Below are 21,417 nucleotides of genomic sequence, written 5' to 3'. Positions count from 1 at the left end.
ACACGATATAAAAAAAAGGACTATGGAAACCAACCAGCTTTTCCTGGAGGTTCATTCCATTGCAGATTTGTGCCTCGCCCCGATAGAGACCATAATAACATTGTTCACGATAAAATACTGTGATTCTCGCGTATCGATTAACTTGGTTGTAACAAAAAAAACACGCAATGAGGAACGGTCTAATTTTATTGATCTGTCAGGGTTTACTTACACAGTTATGGAGGTAGACAAACTACCACGATATGCGAGTACGTGCAACCTTCCAAACGTAATAGTTAACGAGACGACATGTGTGGCTGGGCTCTGCGCGACCCTACGTCAAATAGTAAAAAGTAGGTGTTTTGAAACGCCATTGCACTACAGCAAAGCCTTACTAGGATTTAAGGATGCATGTTTGCTGGCCTGCTCGGAGTCGAGTATCTGGACAAAGTTTTGCGAGGTGGATTTAATCTCGACCCTGAAATCTATCCATGGTCAAACTTCAAATAGCGATACGAATGAGATTCCTGAAAGCATCGCAAGATTTGAATGTCATATGTCGCAGCCAGTGAGATTGCACAATTTGTACAAGTATACAATGTCGAAAAAATTTTCCATCAATGGCACTACGACGGGTAACAGGGATAAAATACCAGAACACATTTATGCGGAGGGATCTCAAATCACATTGGCGGATATCATAATATTTGTCTGCATCCACACATTTTTTACACTCCACGCATTGAGATGTGAATTGTTAGAACTCATACCACTGACAGCAAAGTGGTACACGAGGATGCTTTCGAGTGAAATGATATCTGAAAGTTTGAGATGTTTAAGACACTTGGAATCTCCGAGCTTTGAGAACCGGGTTACCAGCTATGTTCTTCCCGACGTTGAAAACCATAGCCTGTATAAGAGCGATCCAAAGCGATACAAGCCTCGTAATCGCATTTACACAAAGCAAGTTGACATAGATGATTCATTTGCATTAATCAGTGAGCTAGGCGTCAGCATCGAGCTTGCATCGGAACCGTTTGGATCGGAAATGACATTGAACTGGGATGAAATCCCGTTTGAAGCAACGCCAGAGGGAGGTGCATTGCCCGAAACGAGACTGAAGCGTAAGTTTGAGCAGTTAGAAAACTTGTGCAGGCCTGTAATGGCATTGGCAAAAATAGGGGATGTAGTCGTCGACTTCTGCTCTGGCGGAGGACATCTGGGGATATTGATAGCCTACTTGATGCCCAACTGCGAAGTAGTTTTGCTAGAAAATAAAGAGGAGAGTTTAAACAGAGCCAAGAAAAGGGTCGAGAAACTTCAGTTAACAAATGTTAGATTTTATCAATGTAATCTGGACTATTACAAGGGACACTTTGACATTGGTGTATCTCTCCATGCCTGCGGAGTGGCGACGGACCTTGTTATCGAACACTGCGTAAGCAGGAATGCGATCTTTGTCTGCTGTCCCTGCTGTTACGGCAGCGTACACGATTGCCATCATATAAAGTATCCAAGGAGCAATTTATTTAAGAGTAAAATTGATCCAAGGAGTTATCTGGTCTTGGGACATTCGGCAGACCAAACTCACGATGAAAATAATGCTAAAACAGATCAGGGATATAAGTGCATGTCAATTATTGACACAGATCGAAAATTACATGCCGAACAGTTCAACTATATCGTTCACCTTGCTAAACTCGTCCCGGAAAATTGTACACCAAAAAATCACCTATTAGTTGGAATCCCTGAAATAAAATCTTAGTACCTATCGACTTTTGTAACATATTTTCATATTTATATAAGTATTAAAATAAAATGGTATATTTTACCTTCCATACAATACGGTGTATTTTTTATGGCTTGCCTTAGCAAGATTAGCTTGTGTTTTAACTAAAATGTATATTGCGTGATTCTATTGTACAAATAATATGTAGACCGATATATTTATTAAAACTGAAATCTCGATATTAAACATGATAAATACACGAGTATTTTTAAATTACACTATGAATTGTCAGTATGCTGTTGACACTCCTCTACGGTATCGATTTTTTTACTGCTGCAAACATTCATCTAAATACTTGATAATACAATAATGAATGATAGTAATAATAATAACCACCAAACGTTGATGAAAATATGGTGAAGAAATCACGATACATATTCTTTTTTTTTTTAATACCTAAACACGTATGTATGTGAAAAACAATCAGTAGGAATAACTAATTCATTATTTTATCGCTGTTCAAAATTTTTTATAAATTCAATTATTATACTTTCCTCAATTATCACATCAATATAAGTTCATATTCCACATTTGTCTGCGTTTATATATTTTATCTTTGAATTTCTCTTTACTGTCTCACAATGTGCAAACTCATTCGACGTATTCGTGCACATATGTATGATTAATTCTGTACAATAGTTATTTCTTATAAAAATACGTTTGAACAGCGACGAAAAGAACAACTTTTGCCGTGTTGAACTGAAATGTTTTATTTTTTTTTTCCGCTTTATTTAAAATTAAGTCAAAAAGATGACTAAATAAATTAAATCGTTGACGTTGATATTTCATACATATTATAATATTAATTCAATTCAATATCCTATACTATTTTCACTATGTAGTTTTTTTTTTCTTCTTTTTTTTAAGTGGTTTTTAACCATTTTCTTTCCCATCTTTATTTTCATTCTCGTTAGAATCATTCCGCGAAATTATCATCGTTACCTAAATCCTTAAACTCGTTATAACATCCAACCTAGCGTTGAATGTGTACCTATTGTTTCACATTAAAGTATCCGCTAAAAAAAATTTCTTCTCTTGTTTTTCTCATTACAAATAAAAACGCGCATTTGATTACTTTGGCTCGCGCGTACGCATGATTTACGCATAACTATGTATGCACGTAATTATTTATACAGGCATATACAGTATTTTAATTTTTAATCGTAAATTATACTTTTATCGCCAAGCCGTAAGCAATTGTACAAACGAGACACCTTATATCGATGGCTAAGCACAAAGAGTATTTATGTTTTTTTTTTTCTCTTCTTTTCTTTTTTATCAAATTTGTTCTAGTTGGTTTCTTTAGGTATTCAACCGACTAGAGAATAATAACAATGTTTTGACGACGATAGTAATGACAATATTACAAACATTAATAATAATATTAATAATAATCTGGACGCAGGTTTTGTTAGCCAGAGACGAACAACTTGTCTGTTCTTCGTCGTCTTTCAATACATGATAGTGAAGAGGAAGAAATTGAAGAGAAAGAAAAACACGCAATAAATTAGGTTGTTCGAAAAATGAGAGAAACTAAAAAAAAAAAACTAATAAAAATAAATTGTACATGTATGTGTATACACCATACATGGTGTTTGAGACAGCTGATAATCGTTTTAGCATTAGTAGCAAGAAATCATAAAAGGAAAACCAGACGCATATAGTAATGATATCACAACTATTATTGTTATAATTACTGTCATCTTTTTCAGGATTGTGGTTAATGTTCCATGGATAAACGTGTAAGGTAGATTGGATGGTTTTATCTATAAAATAATTGAGAACGCTGTTGTACATAGGCACTAAGGACGAGAGGAAAGTGATGGAAACAAAATCGATAAATATCCCTGCAGAAATAAGAAAATGTGATAATTTCAACGTTTCATTGATGTATAGCATGACAGATTTTGTATTGCTCATGCAACAATTCTTAAAAAAACAAATAAGAGTACATATTCGATATTAAAATCGCACGACACACCGGGCATGACTAGTTCATTTAATGAAAAGAATAATATAGGTATATGCGTATAAGTATGTTTGTCGATTGTCTAGTTTTTCATTCAACATTTTTCTGATAACAATGATGAATGATTCATGCTTTTTAATTTTTTTCTTTTTTTCCTCAACGCGAAATAAAAATCCGTACGTCCGAGCCGCGAACGCAATCGATATTATACAACGAATTATACGAAATATTTACCACATCATTTATCTCTAGGGTAGGTATGTTTTACGTCTCTTTACACTATATCTTTTAATTTAGATATACCAAAATGTGCTTTGTCGCAACACAAGCCTAGGTGCCCTTTTCTTCTTTTTTCTTTTTTTTTTACATTTTTTACGTTTTATTTTCACAACGCATCAAACCGACGCTCAGCTTACTATAGAGATACATATACATACATATTATAGATCGCGATATTCGAGTCACGAGCGTTATAATTTTTATTTATGCGTATTTAAAAAAAGTATATTTTGTATTGTATATATCTGTATATCGACGGTTTAAACCACCACCTAGCGACCCTACATCCATTTTTATTTTTTCTCCCCTTTTCTGTTAAATATATTCACTTATTTTATTATTCATCAAACGATCTACACAGCCTTGCTTAACGTAAATTTGTAGATTTATTTATCCGAAGAAAAATAGAATAAAAGGAGAGAAAGTGATAACAAAAAAACCGACGGTGTAAAGAAAAAAAGAAAAGTGAAACTAATTTTATTTTATGACAGGATATAAAAATGAAATGTTAAGGTCGACAGGTGTTATATATGCGTGTATGTGTGTGTGTTTATATTCAATTAGATAATCAAATAATTCATTTATTCATTTACACGTCACTCTATCGTTACAATCGACGAAATCTATGTAACAAGATCATGAATGTTCTCTCGAGATCACGGCTTTATCCGCAGCGCGCATAATTTTTACATTGACGTGAAAATCATATCTTAAATTTTATTATACATTCTTTATCCGCGACAAGGATTTTATCCTTTTTTTTTTTATAACAACATATAATAATACGTAATGACTATCCGTTTTATTATCAACGTATTTCATAATGCTTCGAACGATAGAAACGGTAGGATACGAAGGAAATGAAAAAAACGAAAAAAGAACGAGACTGAAAGATGAATTTCGTAACCGACGATCGATTGAAATTGAAATAAATTTTGATGTTTGAGCGATGTAATGCTCGTTGGCGTTCGCTTTTATAATAACAATAATAATCACCGCAATACATAGCACGTATAATCTACACCCATTTCTCGCAGAGAATGGAACCTATTTTCGATCGGTATTTTATTTTTATCCGTTAATCAATAAGATATACATACGTTTTTTAAAACTTTTATTACGTGTGTGTGTTTGCGTGTTTGTGTATGTGGTTGATTTTTTTCCATCTTCTTTTTTTCATCATCTTCATAATCATTATTTATATATATATATATATGATTTTTTTTTTTTTTTTTTTAAATATATAATTGGTGTTTGGACTCTTCTTCAGATTCGTCTACTTCGTCTTCGTCTTCGTCTCCTCCTCCTTTTTCTGCTTGTTATTATTATCATTATTGTTATTATTATTCGTTTCATTATCATTATTATTGTTATTGTGATTCTTAGTCTTCAAGAGATGGATCACGACTCTCCGTTTCCGCTGTCGTCACCATCCTCATAATCGCTCGCACTCAGCTGATCGTCCTCGTCGTCGTCCAGCTCGTATTCGTCATCGTAAAAATCTGTCATGTCAAGCTGTTGTTCTGCCGGTCGTGCTCGCGTCTTAATGCAATAGTCCTCGAGCGTTAACGGCACGACTATACCCTCTTTTTCTGCCTCTGTTTTCGCCGCCTGGGCTTGTTTCCTAAAATCATGCAAAGAGTGGAAACAAGAAGAACACGTGAGACATCAAACAAAGTAAGATTGAAGAGTAAAGCAATATCATAGATGGATAGATGAATTGTTTCGCAACAATTTAGACTATCTAAAAAACTGACTATTTTTTTTTTTTTTTCAAAATTCAAGTGCAAAATATTGTTCCGTAAGGTCGAAAGGTATTTAAGGACCTTAAAATAAGTTTTGAAAGCGTAGATTCATCGTAAAACGATAGCCAGAGCGTTTTTGTAGAGCATTCAATTCTCTACAAAAATAACGTTCTGGTCTTATCAGTACACTAATGCGCCCACGAGTTATAAAACCCTATACGGTATGTATTACAAGCTTTTCGATTACATAAAACGTCAAGACATTGTACACCTTTTAATTTCGTAAAAATATTGTAAATGAATTTATAATTATACAGTATTAAAATGCGATCACGATTTTAATTAATTTGCCGTATCATCCGGAGATGACTCGACGTACCCCGCTTACCTGATAATATTTTCGTATTCTTTGTCTTTCCCTTTGGAGTCGCGCCAACGTCTGTACATCACCGAGGCGTCGACGTTTGCTGGGCTGTACGTGTTGGGTTCGTTCAGTAGTGAAATAACCGAGAGGAGGATCGTCCTGTATTGCGAAGAAGAAGAATATTCATTAATTAAACATAAACAATAACAATGAATAGTTGTGTAAAGGAATGAAACGAAAATTATAAAAAGGTAGGCAGTCGTCTAGTTCTTGTAGAGGCTCTGGGCGACCTACGGGGTAGGTAGGTAAGTATAACAGGGCTATGCGATACCTTGCATGAAAGTTGAACTATGCGCGGGGCACTAAAATGTCTATGTATAGTACGAGTATGGAGTGTGTATGAGAATAAAGGAATTCCCCGGTGTAAAGCCCACCTGACATTTTGCGTCGGGTTCCACCTTTCGCACGGTAGTTCTCCGCTCTGTGGATCGTCGACTGGCGGGTGTAGAATCGATATGCACAAATCTCCGTTCTGAAAAAATATACAGTGGTAAATATTATACGTCATTCACATACAAGATGCATATCTAGAGTTTTGATAAAAACGCGCTGGGAAATCTTACGAGGCTGGAGTTAGCAACGTTGAAACAAAAAATTACTATTTCGCACATTTGGTGTAACTGGAAAAGTTGGATTTACAAAATCTGAGTTTGTTGGTGCTGTATTAAGGGTTTGGTAAATTTTAGGTAATCCTAGAGTTGCAAAATAACGAACTTTTCTAAAGATGCATCATTGTATTAACGTTACATACTTCAGACTGATGATGTCTAAGAGACTGAAGTTAGTAACGTTAACGTAACGAAACGTGCAGAAGAAAAATCACTATTTTGCATTTGTATAGTGACTTTGATGTAGCCAAGTTTTTCAAATATGGATATATTTTTCCTTATTATAATTTACTGCATCTCAGACATTCCTGAAACTGGTAAATAATGATTTTATCAGAAACGTGAATTAAATGAATCTTTTAATGAGTCTTGTTAGTCAACGATGGAAACTTGAATTTTGTTTTCAATGTTCAAATTGCATCGTCTGTAGTAGAGGTGGATACAAACTAAGAGACAGTGGGATGTTTTTTGAGTGACACATACACTCAACGAAAGTCCGTGGTTGTTGTAGGTTTGTTTTGTTTATTTCCTATATCGATCAAACAAAACTTTGCTAATTCATTTTTTCTCGCTGTACCATTATTTTTTCTCTTCTCACCGTCTACAGTTTTTTTTTACTTACTATAAAGCTAAGTATCCGAAGATAATCTTGACCATTGCGTATCTCAACTAAACCGTTACTTTCCAGTTTTGTCTTACCGTATAAATTCCATTTTTATTTATAATGTTACGTATAGCTCTGCGTCTGGTTACTTTTCTTTTTTTTTTAGGAAACATTTTTACCGGTGGCAACTTTGACTGGAAATAGTGGCGAAAGAATTAACGGTTATATTTCTTTGTTCGTGGCAGAGCAATGCGAAAGGGAGCAAAGCTTTCAGACACCGCATGCATGCATACGCACATCATCAAATAGGTAGAACGTCATCGTCATTCTGGATGGAGGCCAAATGATGAGGAAATCACAAAGACCTTTATTCGTTCGTTACACGATGCATATAACGTATAAGGTATAGTTTTTTTTTTTTTTTTTTTACCGTACGTAAAACGTGAAATTTAATTATTTTTAGACAATTTATCAAGCGCCGTTAATTTCATTTCAATTTTTATATTTCTTGGATAATTAATCCGCATATATACGTATAATAACCTCTTTCAACTGTCATTTTTTAAGTCAACGTCTTCCCCGTCGTACTATTTACCTTATCCCTGATTACTATGTAAAATTCGAAATATTCTCGATTTTTCGAGAGATCGCAATAAGTCGTATTCAATCAGGTAGCAATTGTATCAGGTTTTTCAAAATTTTTCAGGTTTAACGTCTCAAATTTTCGTTTGGTCCTTTCTCCCACTTTGAGAAAATAAATTATAACCCAACGTAGAAATGTTTCAATTTTCTAAAAACGTAGACACGCTAAATAATATACACTGAAATCGTAATTGTTCAAGGATAATGGAGGTGTATACATATCCCTACTAAAACCTCCCCCAATCGATCGATCGATTCCTATTTAAAATTAATTTTCCTGCCACGTCGTCTCGGATCATTCTCCGCAGCGAATCACCATTTGTTAACGTAATTAAAATTACTTGACAAACGAAAAAAAAAAACAAGACTACTCTTACACAGTCATGAGCCATGAGCCGTGAAGTAAAAAAATAAATAAATAAATAAATAACAGGAGGAGTTGTGGAAGGAGAGAAGTTTGCCTTGGTTTTTCCCTGGGATCAATACAATGTATAATTAATCAATTTGTTTTTTCATTACTACGAGCAAACGACACACGAAACGCGATTGACCCCGCAACGAAGGTCGGTCTCCACTGAGAGGCAGTTTGTTTCGACCCTCGTAATAATATGTACGGCACTGGAGGGGCCATTGCCCTCTCACATGAGTATAATATAAGTTTGAACGAAGAACCACCTCGTCCGTTTCTCGTCGCCGTCGTCGTCGTCGTCGTCGTCGTCGTCAGTTCCGAAAGTGAGGGAGAGCGGTAGCAAGACAGCCTGCATAATGGAATAAGAAGAGAACTGCTCGTGCTGCTACTGTATGCGGACAAAAATTTCCTTCGAGAAACATGGCAAAGAGAAAGATGTGAAAAGCTGTAAATAAAGGAATGACAAGAAGGGAAAAGGAATACGGAGGAATCGAATTTATAGGATGGAATGGCATGACGGGCTGGCTAGCTGGTTGATGACCTGGGTTATTATAGGTACGTGGCCTCAGCGTAATCGCCTAATACATTCTATACCTTATCTGATTTCTTTGTCGAGGACGATGAGCGCGAAAAATAGAGAGAGAGAGAGAGAGAGAGATAGATGTCTGGCCTTCTGAATTGTCCAAGGATTAACTCACGTGTAAAATCGATTTTGATGGTATTTGAGACTTTGATCCTCCGCTAATCCAAAACGACCCAAAATTTTGAATCAATTGTGTTTCCTAAAAATTTGACCAACTTGAGCTTTGGACGTGATGCTCGAGATATAGATTTTTTTTTTTTTTGTAATAAAAATGAATGCGCTATGTCCGACGATGAGGAAATGAAATGATTGGGGAGTAACAAAAAAAGAGGAACATCCCAACACAAATTACAGGATTTCTTTAGTACGGAACGAGTTAAGTACGGTAAATTTTTCGTGAAGAAAAATTATGCCCTTCCAGTAAAAAAATGAAAATCAACATCTATTGGCAAATATCAAAGTTGAAACCTTTTTTTCAAAAATTTCCAATCACACGGCCTAAAAGACGAGTCCTTCGAGTTCGTAAATCAGTTTTGAAGATATTCTTCCGGATACAGGGAGCCAAGTTATACAAGTTCAAATCTCTCGGTACACGACAAACGTTCGTTTTTTTTTTTTTTTAATAATGTTGAAAGGTCAAGATCTCTCAAGCAATGCTACATCACGACCTAGGAGTCTAAAATAGTTTTTTTCAGTCAGCCAAGCACCGAAATGTCGGGTGGCGTCAAAATCGTTGACCCATGCGCAGAAAAGTGTTCCGGACGAGATGGAACTCCCAAATAATTCTTTTTTTTGATCGTCTATGGTTAGCGTGACTGCCAGACACTACAGAATTCCATAAACAGAGAAATGATTTGTTCACTTATGTTAACCAAACACGGCGGAGTATTTTTTTAAATTCTTCATCCAATGAAATCACGTCTATTCAAATATCGAAACACGTCTTTCACCATGTTTGTTAAGTTGTATAATATTAATTTGTATGATATTACTGAATGCGAAACATACGAAACGTGCAAAATTCTGTCGAAGAGTATAAAAGGAACCGTATTTAATATTCCAGAAAAAGACTTCTTTTTCATCGTCTGTAGGAAGGTGAGATTTGAACTCGTGTAAATTATATTATTCTGCCGTAATGGCGAAAGTTTCCCTTTTCCCTTTTGTGATAACGTAAATGTTGGTGAACCTCTACAAGCGTACGAAACACAAAAACAAAAAAAAAAAAATCAGCTTTCAAATCAGTGACTTCCGACTAAAGAAACCCATTAAAAGTATCGAAAACAACATCGCCACGTGACGCGTCTAACCGACGTCACGTTCACGGTTTCGTGTTGAGATCAGACACAAATTCTGATCGCCGACAGCCGACAATGTGCGAGATTTGCGCCTCGTGCGGAGGCCGGCACGTTTCAGCACTTTCCACCAATTATTGGTATTATTATTATTATTATTATTATTATTATTCACAGCATCATTATACGTTCAGGCTTTGTATCAGAGATTAATACGCCACGTGCGCTATTATCAGGATTATAAGCATGTTATGTACACGTGTAATATACATGTATACCAAGGCGTCCCTTGTTTAGGATGTTGACGAATTTTTCTCGCTAACCCCCCGCAAATCAAATTCAAATAATCCAAAAACAATTGCCTAATTTTTACAGATTTTTACGTCAACTCTAATCCGTGTTACCGACAGGGTGGATTTCTCCATTTAAAATACACGTGTTTCCGACACATTCTGGGAATATATTTTATTGTAAGAGTAATAATGTTTAGAAAGATTCGTAACTGCGTGGTTTTAGTGTGGATTAGTGCTACTATCTGAGAAAAAAAGCACATCATCATACCGGGTAATGAGGACAAATTGCACTTCTTCTAAATGAAAAAAAAGAACGTCAGATTCCGAGGGTGTGCATTTCGTGTAGATTGACTGGAATATGGATGTGAACTTTTTCTCAGATAATAGCACTTAATGCCTACTAAAACCTCGCAGTTAGGCATTTTTTTGAATATTATTACTCCTTCAATAAAATATATACTTAGAATGTGTTCGAAACACGTGTCGGAGTTGAGCTAAAAATATGATAAAATTAGGTAATTGTTTTTTAATTATTTGAAGTTGATTTGCGGGGGGGGGGGGGGGGGGGGGGTGAGGCGGAAAAAATTTGTCAACACCCGAAATGAGGGACTGCCCAATGTATACATTGGTAGCAGGTTTAACAAATTATGCAACAGATCGATCAGAAGGAAAAAAAGAACTTAAGAAGGTTACCGGCGTATATATGGAATGAACAATTTTCAGGAAAATTGCAGATCAAAAGTATTTCTTACCTCGTATACATTTGGGTGCCAGACCTTTGTCATGAATCGAATGCTCGGTGGACTGTATGGATAATCAGGTGGAAATTTCATGTGTGCCTGAAACGTGAAAATGAAAAATACAAGCGTTAAATCATCGGTCAATCACGGATGAGGAAAGAAGTCGACGAATGAAAATAAGAAATGAATTATGATAATTTTGAATCCTATAGCAAAACAATTATGGTGAGAATGCATCGTGACAAGATGCGGTCCGATTAAAGGATAGTTTGACGAATCGGCAAAGAGTGTGCAACATATTATTATACACATGCATGCATAGACGCATATGTACGAAGTCACGCGTCGTTGACATCCAGGTATAAAATTAGCCAGTGATTTAGCCTGAAACGAACGTTAACCAGCAGCGCACGTGTTGCGAACCTCGTCGCCGTAGGGATGAGAATCGGTGCTATTTTTGAATTTAACGGTCACGCAGCAGCGGCGCGGGACATTTGCAACTTAAGGAAGTTCTATCGCAAAACGAATGAGTGGTCAGAGAAAGATGAAAATTGAGAAGTGGGTAGCTAAACGTGTCAAGATGAGTCAGTTGAATTTTTACGAGACCGAAGTTAGTAGCGTTATTGTAACGATGCGTGGATTAGGAACAATCGTTACTTCGCACCTTTAGGAATGGCTGAAATTTAGTAAACCGCGATAAATAAATTATGCTCATATTCCGCAAAGCCAATTCCTTGAAAATTATTCAATTAATGATTTAAACGATACCGCGGGGATAATTACTCGTTGGATTGACACGTATTCCAAGGTTAGATTCGACGGTCATGGGTTACGTTACGTTTATTGAGATTGAGTTAGTTCCGCGCTCGGCCGACTGTGGCGCTGTAGGTTTCTCAGTGTCGCCAACGTAACTGTCCGGTGTAAAAAATGATCCGTCGCAGATTCATTGTCACCAAGTGTACATACGTAATAATTCGTATGTATGCACGTGCACGGATATTATACATATACACAAGTATTACAGTTGCCTTCATGTAACTTCGGATCGGCCAACGGGCCAAGGACCATTTCCGACCAATCGATTAGCCGCCGCTGCTGCTGCCACTGCCGCATTATAATATATATATACCCTGTGTATTGCATAGAGTGTCTGCGTATACATATTATGCCTGTGTATATACTGCGAGTTAGACGAGGCTCGTAGGTAAAAGATGTCGGACCGATACCGCATGTATACGGCATTCTTATAGGTCAGAGTCGCCTTTTTATACATCGGCCTGCAATGCACGGTCGTCTAATGTCAGCTTCGCGCATATACATGCCAATGTCACCGGACATTTGGGATGTAAGCCAGCTCGATCTAAGGTCGCTTCTTAGAAATATCGCCGTACGAAGCCACGTCTACCTCTTTTCATTTTATTCGATGGAAAAGTGGGAGTAATTTGCGAAGCTGAACTTAGGACGACGCCGTTAGTGTAAACAGGGTGGCTACAATTTTCACTCAATTGAAATTCCCCGACTTTTCCCGTAAAAAAAAAAAACATCCAAATTTTGTGATCATTTTCCACAAAACTTAGGTCATGTTGGTGGATGGCTTTTACGACCAAAGGCACCAAAAATTGTACACCTTGAATACGTGATTTTAGATTAAAAAATATATGGTATCGCTTTGTTTCACAGAAATAATTAGACATTGAACAATACCAGTTCCAAAAGTTAGCTTACCTGAATTTATGGAGCACAGTTAAAGTTTGGAAATAACTTAAAAATAATTAAATAATTAAAGAAAAAATACTGACTTCCCTGACTTTTACCGATTGACGATATTTCCTGACAGTTCCCGATCTCTCGCCCTCAATAGAAAGGGGGAGGGGAAATAAAAAAATCAGTCTTTCGCAACCTTACAGAATAGAATGACTGAATTTGTACGAGGTTGAAGTTAGTTAGGTTATCGTAACAAAACATTTGGCCAAAAATCACTATCTTCTTAATTTTACATTGCTTTTGAAGGAACTAAGGATTCAAAATATAAGTGTGTTTCGATTTATTACGGTTTACTCAATTTCAAAAAATTCAAAAATCGTAAAATAACGGTTTTTTCTCAGCATGAATCGTTACGATAACGTTATTAACTTCAATTTGCAAAATACAAGTAGATATATTCTGCTTAATTACATCGAGACTAATTTCTAGTAGTTGTGATTATTATATACAGTCCTGACGCTATTTTTGTTTTTCCCCATATTCGAAAAATACAATCCCGGATGTAAAGTGCAAATGAGTTTTTTTTAACCGTAACGAGAAAATCTAGCCTGTGCTGTTACTTTTTTTTTTATAGTGGTCACTTGTACCGTATTGCTTCGTAACGATTGCGGTAATTTGATGTTGGTGCAACAATGAATTAATGTCATAGTTTTACTTGACTAAAAAAAACGTAATAAACTAAATGAACAGATTCAACGTTGCAAGAACTAGAATTTGTAGCATTGGCAGCTGTAATCACACTAAACACAGTTAATTATAAAGCAAATTTTTTTAATAATTCCAATAATATCCAAGTCATTATTGCAACGATACTAATTTGGCGTTAAGTAACGATTTTTTAGTAACTATAAAAAATTAATTTTCTCCAAACTGAAATAAATGTATGATATTTATATTGTTACTAAAACATGTTTTAGAAACGTTGTATATACAATATATGTGTATATATATATATATATATATATATATAATTTCTTACGTCAGCGAGACGAGACTTAATATTGCATTATATATATACCGTTCGCATTATCTTGATGGTTTTAAGGTCAAAGTTCGTCCCGTAAATCGATTCGCTGGAATTATTGTGGTTCGTTTTGCTCAACGTTATTTTCTGCCACTTCACCGCCATTTATAATAAATAAATCGATACATATAATGTAGCAATAGATTACCAACATCGAACATGAATAATTTCTTCTCTTCCTTTCTGCACCCAATACAATACGTGAATATCCGCATGATTGCATCCGCTTCAAGTGCATAATACACAACGCCTGATTATTCAATGTCGAGGTTTTATAAAGGCTTTTTTTCATACAGAGAATCATGTCCTGATTATTTACCGACGTTTTCCTGACTTGTTTTTATTTTTCTTCTTATCACAGTCCGTCAACCTCAATATAATCGCGGTACGAAATTAATTAAACAATTCAACAACATGTTTTTCAATATTTTTTCTCTCTTCTCCTCGATTAAAAAAAAAAATAACTTCACATCGTGATTATCGTATACCAACACCGATGATTCAATGATACGTAATAATTGATGTAATTTATTTCAATCGCAAATCAGAAGAAAAAAAAAATTAAATAAAAAATCAAATCTATACAATAGAATGGGTGATACATACCTATATGTTAAAACATATGTACACGAAAAGTAATACCTTCTGTTCAGAGTTGTTCACACGCGACCGTGATAAGTTTCGATCGTTAAATGTACCTATACATGATATCCTACATATATATATATATATATATATATATATATATATATATATATACGCTTATTAGAGTACCTATCACAGGTTCATAATCTAGACGCGTACATACACGAAATATAAAATTGTCCACCGCTACACAATGTATGTATAATAAACATACATCATACCTAAGTATGGATAATAATAATAATAATAACAACAATAATAATTCATGTCGCGGGAATGACGCTTTCGAGTAGCAACAGCAGCGAAATGATCTCGAGGATAATCCGCGAGGCGATCGCCAATAACGCGACTTCCCAGCGATAACCTTGTACGTCTATATACCTATATATATATACGTTTGCATAAATAGTAGGTGACTGATATTGTTTTCGCCAAAGCTGTGCACAATTTTATAATCCTCGACTTTGTTTTTACTCTCAATGATTATATACGTGTATATATTTCAATGAAATGTCATTCGGAGGAGGAGCGAATTTAAAATGTCTACACGTGTGTGTGTACGATGTAATTTATTTACGCATAGACAGACGCCTGTCGGTGTGTAAACGGAGTGAGCGTGTATTGATCGCGGGTTGGCCCTGGCCCAAATATCCTTCGGGACTCCCCCACCAGGAATAGCCTACTTTCTCGACACTCCGACACACTTACTTATCATAATACCTGCAGGTCCTTTAGATCACCGTATGATGTTTTTTCTACCGCCCTAAACTGGGTATAGAATCTTGTGCAATTGAGAGTAAAGAATGAAAAATTCAATTTTTGCTGTCTTAAATATGTAGACATGTGATGATAATTGTCATTGTCAACATGCCAATGATCAAATCTCACAGCTTGTGCATGCTTAACGATCATTGGCTGTAATGCCGTATACTTTTGCATACCTACTTATACATACATATATGTATGCATACGAGCCTTGGTGCAGAGATCATTAAACCTTGCAACAATGTATAAATTAATATCCTTATTAAATTTTGCGATATGATCAGTTGGACAATTCATTGATTCGAGAATGTTTTTTTTTTCCCGCTAGAGGATTGGTTTAAAGGTTTGAACTCAAACCGAGCATTCACCGAGTTCGTGATTATAATAATCTACAGTATAATTCCGAAGGCTGATTTGTGTGTATAAATAAGGTGCAAAAAAAAAAGTAAAATAAAAATGCTCGTAACAGTGTTTTTTGATAGAAGGAAGGCCGCATTACGTAGGTGTATACGTTCGACGATATTATCCATTCGTCGACCTTACTTCTGTCGAATTTCATTCAGATACGCTCGAATTCAAATTACACGTGCGATAAACCGCTGATAAAATATTCTGAACTAAATAACCGTCGCAGTTCAATACCATAACTAACAAACGCAACAATTCCATGGGCATAAAATTCAATATTCCGCCTCTAGTCGGCGAAATTCTGAATGGTAACAAATATAAAGTGCAACGACGATGCAGGATCTATGATAATGTGATCAACAATGTTTCCGTGTGTTTTTATAGAACACATGTTGGGATATCGAATCGGAAGGGATACGTACGCGAAGTGTTTTCAACGAATCGCAACGAAAACAGAATTTAAAATGAACAATAAAAAAAAAGAAAACGCGACGCGCAACAAACAGATCAACGGGAAAAATATAAATAAAAAGAAACCAATGCTTTATAAGGTTAAGACGGGAAATTACAATACACCGCCCGACGACGAAGAGTAAAACGAACAATTGTTGAAACAAGTAACATTATCGCACATGAATATATGACCGGACATTTTTTTTTACGCTCTAAAACGTTTCTGCTAGACTGCGAAATCGTAAATGCGTAAAGGACATTAATTACATCGGACACAGGGGGTGAAAAAGACAGAGACACGCGAAGGTAGGAAAGTTGTGATAAGCATGTATTAATTAATTCGCGATAAATATACGGATGTTGCGGCCTTCTCTCGCGGCTCGTTCGCACGTTGCGTTGTAGCTCACGCAAAAGTGTGTATTTTACACATACGTGCGGCAGGGTATGTATAATAAATGGCTAGGTATATACGTAGTAGAGATATGATTATCCGGCTTCGCACCATCGAACGCTTTCTAAACCACTCCGCACTCCGCTCCGCCAGGCCTCTCGGGCTTTGCTTACTATTATACGTGTATAGGTTCAACTTTCCGATTATAACAGTGTTCTGCAATACTTTTCGAATTTACACGGAGTCCGGTGAGACGGGAACCGTACCAACGACTGGAGGATAGAAAGTGTAGCGGTGTAAAATCGCGGAAGCTTCTTGTTGCCTCCTAATTTTTTCTCTCGCGATTATAATTCCTGTATTTAAACCTCGATTCGTAAACACGAGTATATTGCACTTTCTTTTTTAAATTAACTTTATTACGAAATAGTCGTACGTTGGATATTCGTTAGATTATTATGTTTTTAAGCTAAAATGAGCTCTTTAAAAGTATGAAGATAGATAGATAAGCCGGAGTTACGGACAAAACTTGGATTATCGATGCTTCGTCACAAATCGCTGCAAAATCGTTCGAAATATGGTAAATTCGTCCGACTTTATCCTACGTTTGCCTCGTTTGATAGCAAATGAAACGAGAGGCACTGTAGAATGAAATTAAACGATCTAATGAAATTAAATATTTAACGATACCAACGTGAAGATGGAAAGAATTGTTTCAGTCAATTCTTACAATTTGAGTCATAGTGGTAAGTATTCTTACCACCTATATTATATCCATTTTTTTTTTTGTATATTTAGTGAACTTTTTAACATATTTCTTTGCGATGTTTTACTATTTCTGACAGTACACTCATAGGTTTTCAATACTCAAGAGTAATTATTGCGATATAACGTAAATGTTGATCGTTGTACACATGTTTTACATAAATCATCTATTTTCGGAAACGCTGATTACGAATCTGAAATCGGATTATAGAAATTCAAGATGGCGGGTCCAATACGGCGGACGAAAATTTCAAAATCGATCGAATCCGGAGAAAAAACTCTTTTCAAGGGTTTTCGGGGTCGCTGATTACAAATCTGAAATCAGGTTTTGATCATTCAGTCTGGCGAATTCAATCAGCGACCCCGAAAACCTCTGTATACAGTTTTTTGAACCGGATTCGATCAAATTCGAAATTCTCGTCCGCCATATTGGATCCACCATCTTGAATTTTTGAAATCTGATTGCATATTCGTAATCAGCGTACCCAACAACGAAAAAATATTATCTTGTTAATAAGTTGACGCAACGTAATAACGCATGACTCAAAGGGTTAAATTGTGAATTTTCTCTCTCAACGCAGGTGAAACACGTCACGGTTCACATTCAGCACGTTTATGTAAATCGATGACTTTCTGATTTTGGCAATTGCTCTTAGGCCGCGGTGCCGCAAAAGACACACATACATATATATACATATATATATATATATATATATATAGAAAAAGAAGACCCGTTTTACCGCGAACAGTAACGATTACGGTAAATCGCTGCACCGTTTTTTCTTTCCGAATAACGCGACTTTTCGTTTCTCTTGTTTTCGCGTCTCTCGAAGTCAACTGAAAAAAGGTAAGGAACGAAATATAAGAGAGAGAGAGAGAGAGAGAGACAGAGACAGAAAGTAAGAAACAAAAGGGTTTGCAAGATATAAATTTTGTCCTCGGAGTCTACCTGAGAAACGGTGAAAGTAAGACCCGGAAGATTCACGGGTTTCGCGTTACTTTCACCCCCCCCCCCCCCCCTCCTCCCCCCTCTCGACCCCTCTGTTTGCAACTAGTGAAAAAACAACCTGAAGCCACAATCCGCGGGGCATCTACAAGGATAGGTGAAAATCTCTGACGTTTCTGCGTTTCTCGGGGAAGGCGTATATACAGATTGTCGTTACCTATAACTTATTAATAGCTCCTAGCTTGCATGCTTCCAATCATCCAACCAGAAGGCACGGGCCTACATAAAACACCGAGATAACATCAGCGACCTAGAGCGGTATTGGCCAAAAACATGGCTGACGATGAGGTTGAACAAAAATTATGTCAAAACCATCGGTACTCGAATTTACTTTGATAATACATTACGTGGTATAGGCGAAAAAATGGGATCCCGCGTCGCGTTGTTGTCGCAGTGAATTACGGACGGATAGAATGCGTGCAATATAGCGGCGGGATCGGAAAACGAGAACGTTGCAAAGGCAAAGGCAGCGTATAATCTACCAGCACAACAGGGTATTGCAACAACAAAGCGTCGCTCCGCGCGACCGAGCGAAATACAATATATGCATATATTCATATATATGTGTATATATGTGCGGGCGGGAAAGTACACACGTGTACTTTTCATCCAGGATGGTATCGGCGTTCTAACCCGTGTGCCTAAACGGCGTATTTATCAATCCTTGCGAAACGAGCGCGCCGTTACCGTTGTTTATATTTATTTACTTATTTACTTGCATCGCCATATCGCGTCTCTTTTTCTTTCTCGCATCAAAATCGACTACGTATGGTTATTATTGCGCTGAACGTGGGTTATATTTATATTGTACGTATATGCAATATACCTGTAGCCCGTTGGCAAAGCGATGCTCCGAAGAACGGAGAATAAAAACACACGCAGCGGAGCGTGTCATCTCTTATCTTATTTTTAACCAGTATCTTAAAGGCCTCGTCGTCGCTGTTTTCGATTCGTTCGATTCCCAGCCTAAGTACGTACGATTTGCGATCGAGCACGTGAATCGATACGCATCGGTTCAGTTATATAGTACTAAAAAGTATCATTGTTTTCTGTTTTGTCTCTCAAGTGGTAGAGACACCGCGACCCTGAAAACTGGCGGGAGTCTCACGACGGTTTGTACACGCAAATGTACGTGTCGTTGATACATACGTATATACTACCCACCGATCGCATGTTTTGACGTATAAATATAGGTAAAGTGTATTTCGGACGATAGCGAAGAAAACAGTGAATCTGAGCAGGGATAAATTGGGATACACAGAGGTGGTAAAACAGAAGAGACTGCACGAACACCGCGATTTTTTTGTGTGGTACGGATCTATTTAAGTCTAAGCTGCGAGAGAGGTTCTTTGACGTTCGTTAAATTGGAAAGAAAACTGAGCTATTGGCGAAGTAAATTTCAGCATCATAAATATACGTAGGTAGACGTATAACGTAAGTACAGGAATGTGACGATTATTAATTACAATCGAAAAAAGTATTCCGCGAACGACGGTGACACGGATGCATGAAAAAATTTCGACGTCGCGATCAGCGAGCGATGCGTTCTGGGAATGGGAAAGTGTAACAGGGTTATTTAGACACCGTTACGCTTTGTTACCCTTTCGTCGAAACGAATTTAATACACAATTAATCAGGTAACGGGTGAGCGGTAAGTATCGACTCTAACGAGACGACGACGCAGAGATGCGTACTACTAACCTTGAAATAGCCTCCTTGGTAAAGTGTGTCCGGTGGTCCGAAGATCGCGACTTCCCATTCGAACATGTTGTCCTCGTTGACCAATTTCACACGAAATCCTTCGACTGGCTCTTCTTGGAGGCTTTTGTACTCGAGAGCGAGTGCCCTCAGCGCGCTACTCGTCGGTTGCGCCATTCCTGTAGAAGAGAGATTTATTTTACGTGCCGGGCTCTCTTGCCTTCCGCTCGAATCACTTTTTTTCTCAACGACCACGTATGTATTTCTATTAAACGCTACGGTTATCGGTTGTTAAAGCTATTGCAGTGTCCGGGTGAACCCAGGGGAATTTCACCGCGCGAGAATATAAAACTCCTGCCTCCGATTCCCACGAATTTTTTTGTGCCTCGTCGCGATCCGTGAGCAGAATCAGAGTCTGTCTCAATTAGTATTGTGTTCTCCCGTATTTTCCTGCTTACCTTGCGGCTTTTTTCGCGGCTGCTAGGCCACAAGCAGGTTCTTAAAAACTCTCGCGATGGCCAGCGTTTTTTTTCTTTCCTTTTTTTTCCTCTCTTTCCCTCAGGGATATCGGAAAGTTTAGGTGTCGAAACGTTTCGGCTTATCGGCTATTTGGGTTGCCACTCGTCGAAGGGACGATGTTTTTTAGCCAATTTATCTTTCCCCGATACGCAATATTATGTATGTTTTATCGACGCGTGAACAACGGGAATATATTTTTTCCCAACACTGATGCACACAAACAAACACACACACATGCACGCCGGACCACTTGAAACAAAGCAATTAACCAGTTAAAATCGAGAAATGAACGACCGTGCGCAAAATCACAACGTCTCTTTTTTAACAACGAATATATTACGCGATGTACGAGGATCGTTAACGACTCGGATGACGGATAGACGACGACGTGACTATACGAACAACAATACTGGCTAGCTAGCTAGCAGTGGTGCGCGATGTGATTCTCTCCGTTGAACAGCTGGCGTCTGCTCCTCTGGCTGGCTGTCGTTACACGATCATGGAGCATGCGCAACGCGCACCTTTTTTGGATGCTTCGTGGCTCGCAATCGGCAGACTGTCGCTATCTGCCGGAGGTTCACGGAAGCTCTCAATGACCGCGCATTGCGATGCGTGACTGTCGGTTT

General features: G+C 37.2%; 2 protein-coding genes across 4 annotated transcripts; one reads left to right on the top strand and one right to left on the bottom strand.

Annotated features, from left to right (window-relative positions):
- Positions 1-22: 22 nt before the first annotated feature.
- Positions 23-2,505, top strand: LOC124304340 (glutathione S-transferase C-terminal domain-containing protein homolog). The gene has a single exon (XM_046762392.1). The coding sequence runs from the start codon at positions 23-25 to the stop codon at positions 1,742-1,744; it is 1,722 nt and encodes a 573-aa protein (XP_046618348.1). The 3' UTR covers positions 1,745-2,505.
- A 1,592-nt stretch (positions 2,506-4,097) lies between these two features.
- On the bottom strand, positions 4,098-21,281 carry LOC124304346 (ubiquitin-conjugating enzyme E2 R2). Of its 3 annotated transcripts, none has more exons than XM_046762413.1 (6): positions 20,731-21,281; positions 20,276-20,451; positions 11,369-11,455; positions 6,560-6,657; positions 6,150-6,284; positions 4,098-5,640 (listed from the first exon to the last, which is right to left on the bottom strand). In XM_046762413.1, the coding sequence occupies exons 2-6, from the start codon at positions 20,447-20,449 to the stop codon at positions 5,418-5,420; spliced, it is 717 nt and encodes a 238-aa protein (XP_046618369.1). In that variant the 5' UTR covers positions 20,450-20,451; positions 20,731-21,281; the 3' UTR covers positions 4,098-5,417. The 3 variants fall into 3 exon arrangements, with proteins under 3 accessions (XP_046618369.1, XP_046618370.1, XP_046618368.1); XM_046762414.1 differs by having other exon boundaries at positions 21,194-21,213; XM_046762412.1 differs by having other exon boundaries at positions 20,276-21,281.
- Between the last annotated feature and the right edge of the window lie 136 nt (positions 21,282-21,417).

The sequence above is a fragment of the Neodiprion virginianus genome, chromosome 5 (assembly GCF_021901495.1).
Source record: "Neodiprion virginianus isolate iyNeoVirg1 chromosome 5, iyNeoVirg1.1, whole genome shotgun sequence".
NCBI classification, from domain to species: Eukaryota; Metazoa; Arthropoda; class Insecta; order Hymenoptera; family Diprionidae; genus Neodiprion; species Neodiprion virginianus.
The sequence above is the reverse complement of the archived record's forward strand: the minus strand, read 5'-3'. Positions and strand labels throughout refer to the sequence as shown.

Bases quoted from the DNA above. Each gene is read 5' to 3' on its own strand.
- LOC124304346 (XM_046762412.1), bottom strand. From the start codon at position 20,449: ATGGCGCAACCGACGAGTAGCGCGCTGAGGGCACTCGCTCTCGAGTAC. The intron at 11,456-20,275 runs GTTAGTAGTACG...TTCACGTTTCAG, and splicing joins ACCAAGGAGGCTATTTCAAG to GCACACATGAAATTTCCACC. The intron at 5,641-6,149 runs GTAAGCGGGGTA...GCATGATTTTAG, and splicing joins GAATACGAAAATATTATCAG to GAAACAAGCCCAGGCGGCGA.
- LOC124304340 (XM_046762392.1), top strand. From the start codon at position 23: ATGGAAACCAACCAGCTTTTCCTGGAGGTTCATTCCATTGCAGATTTG.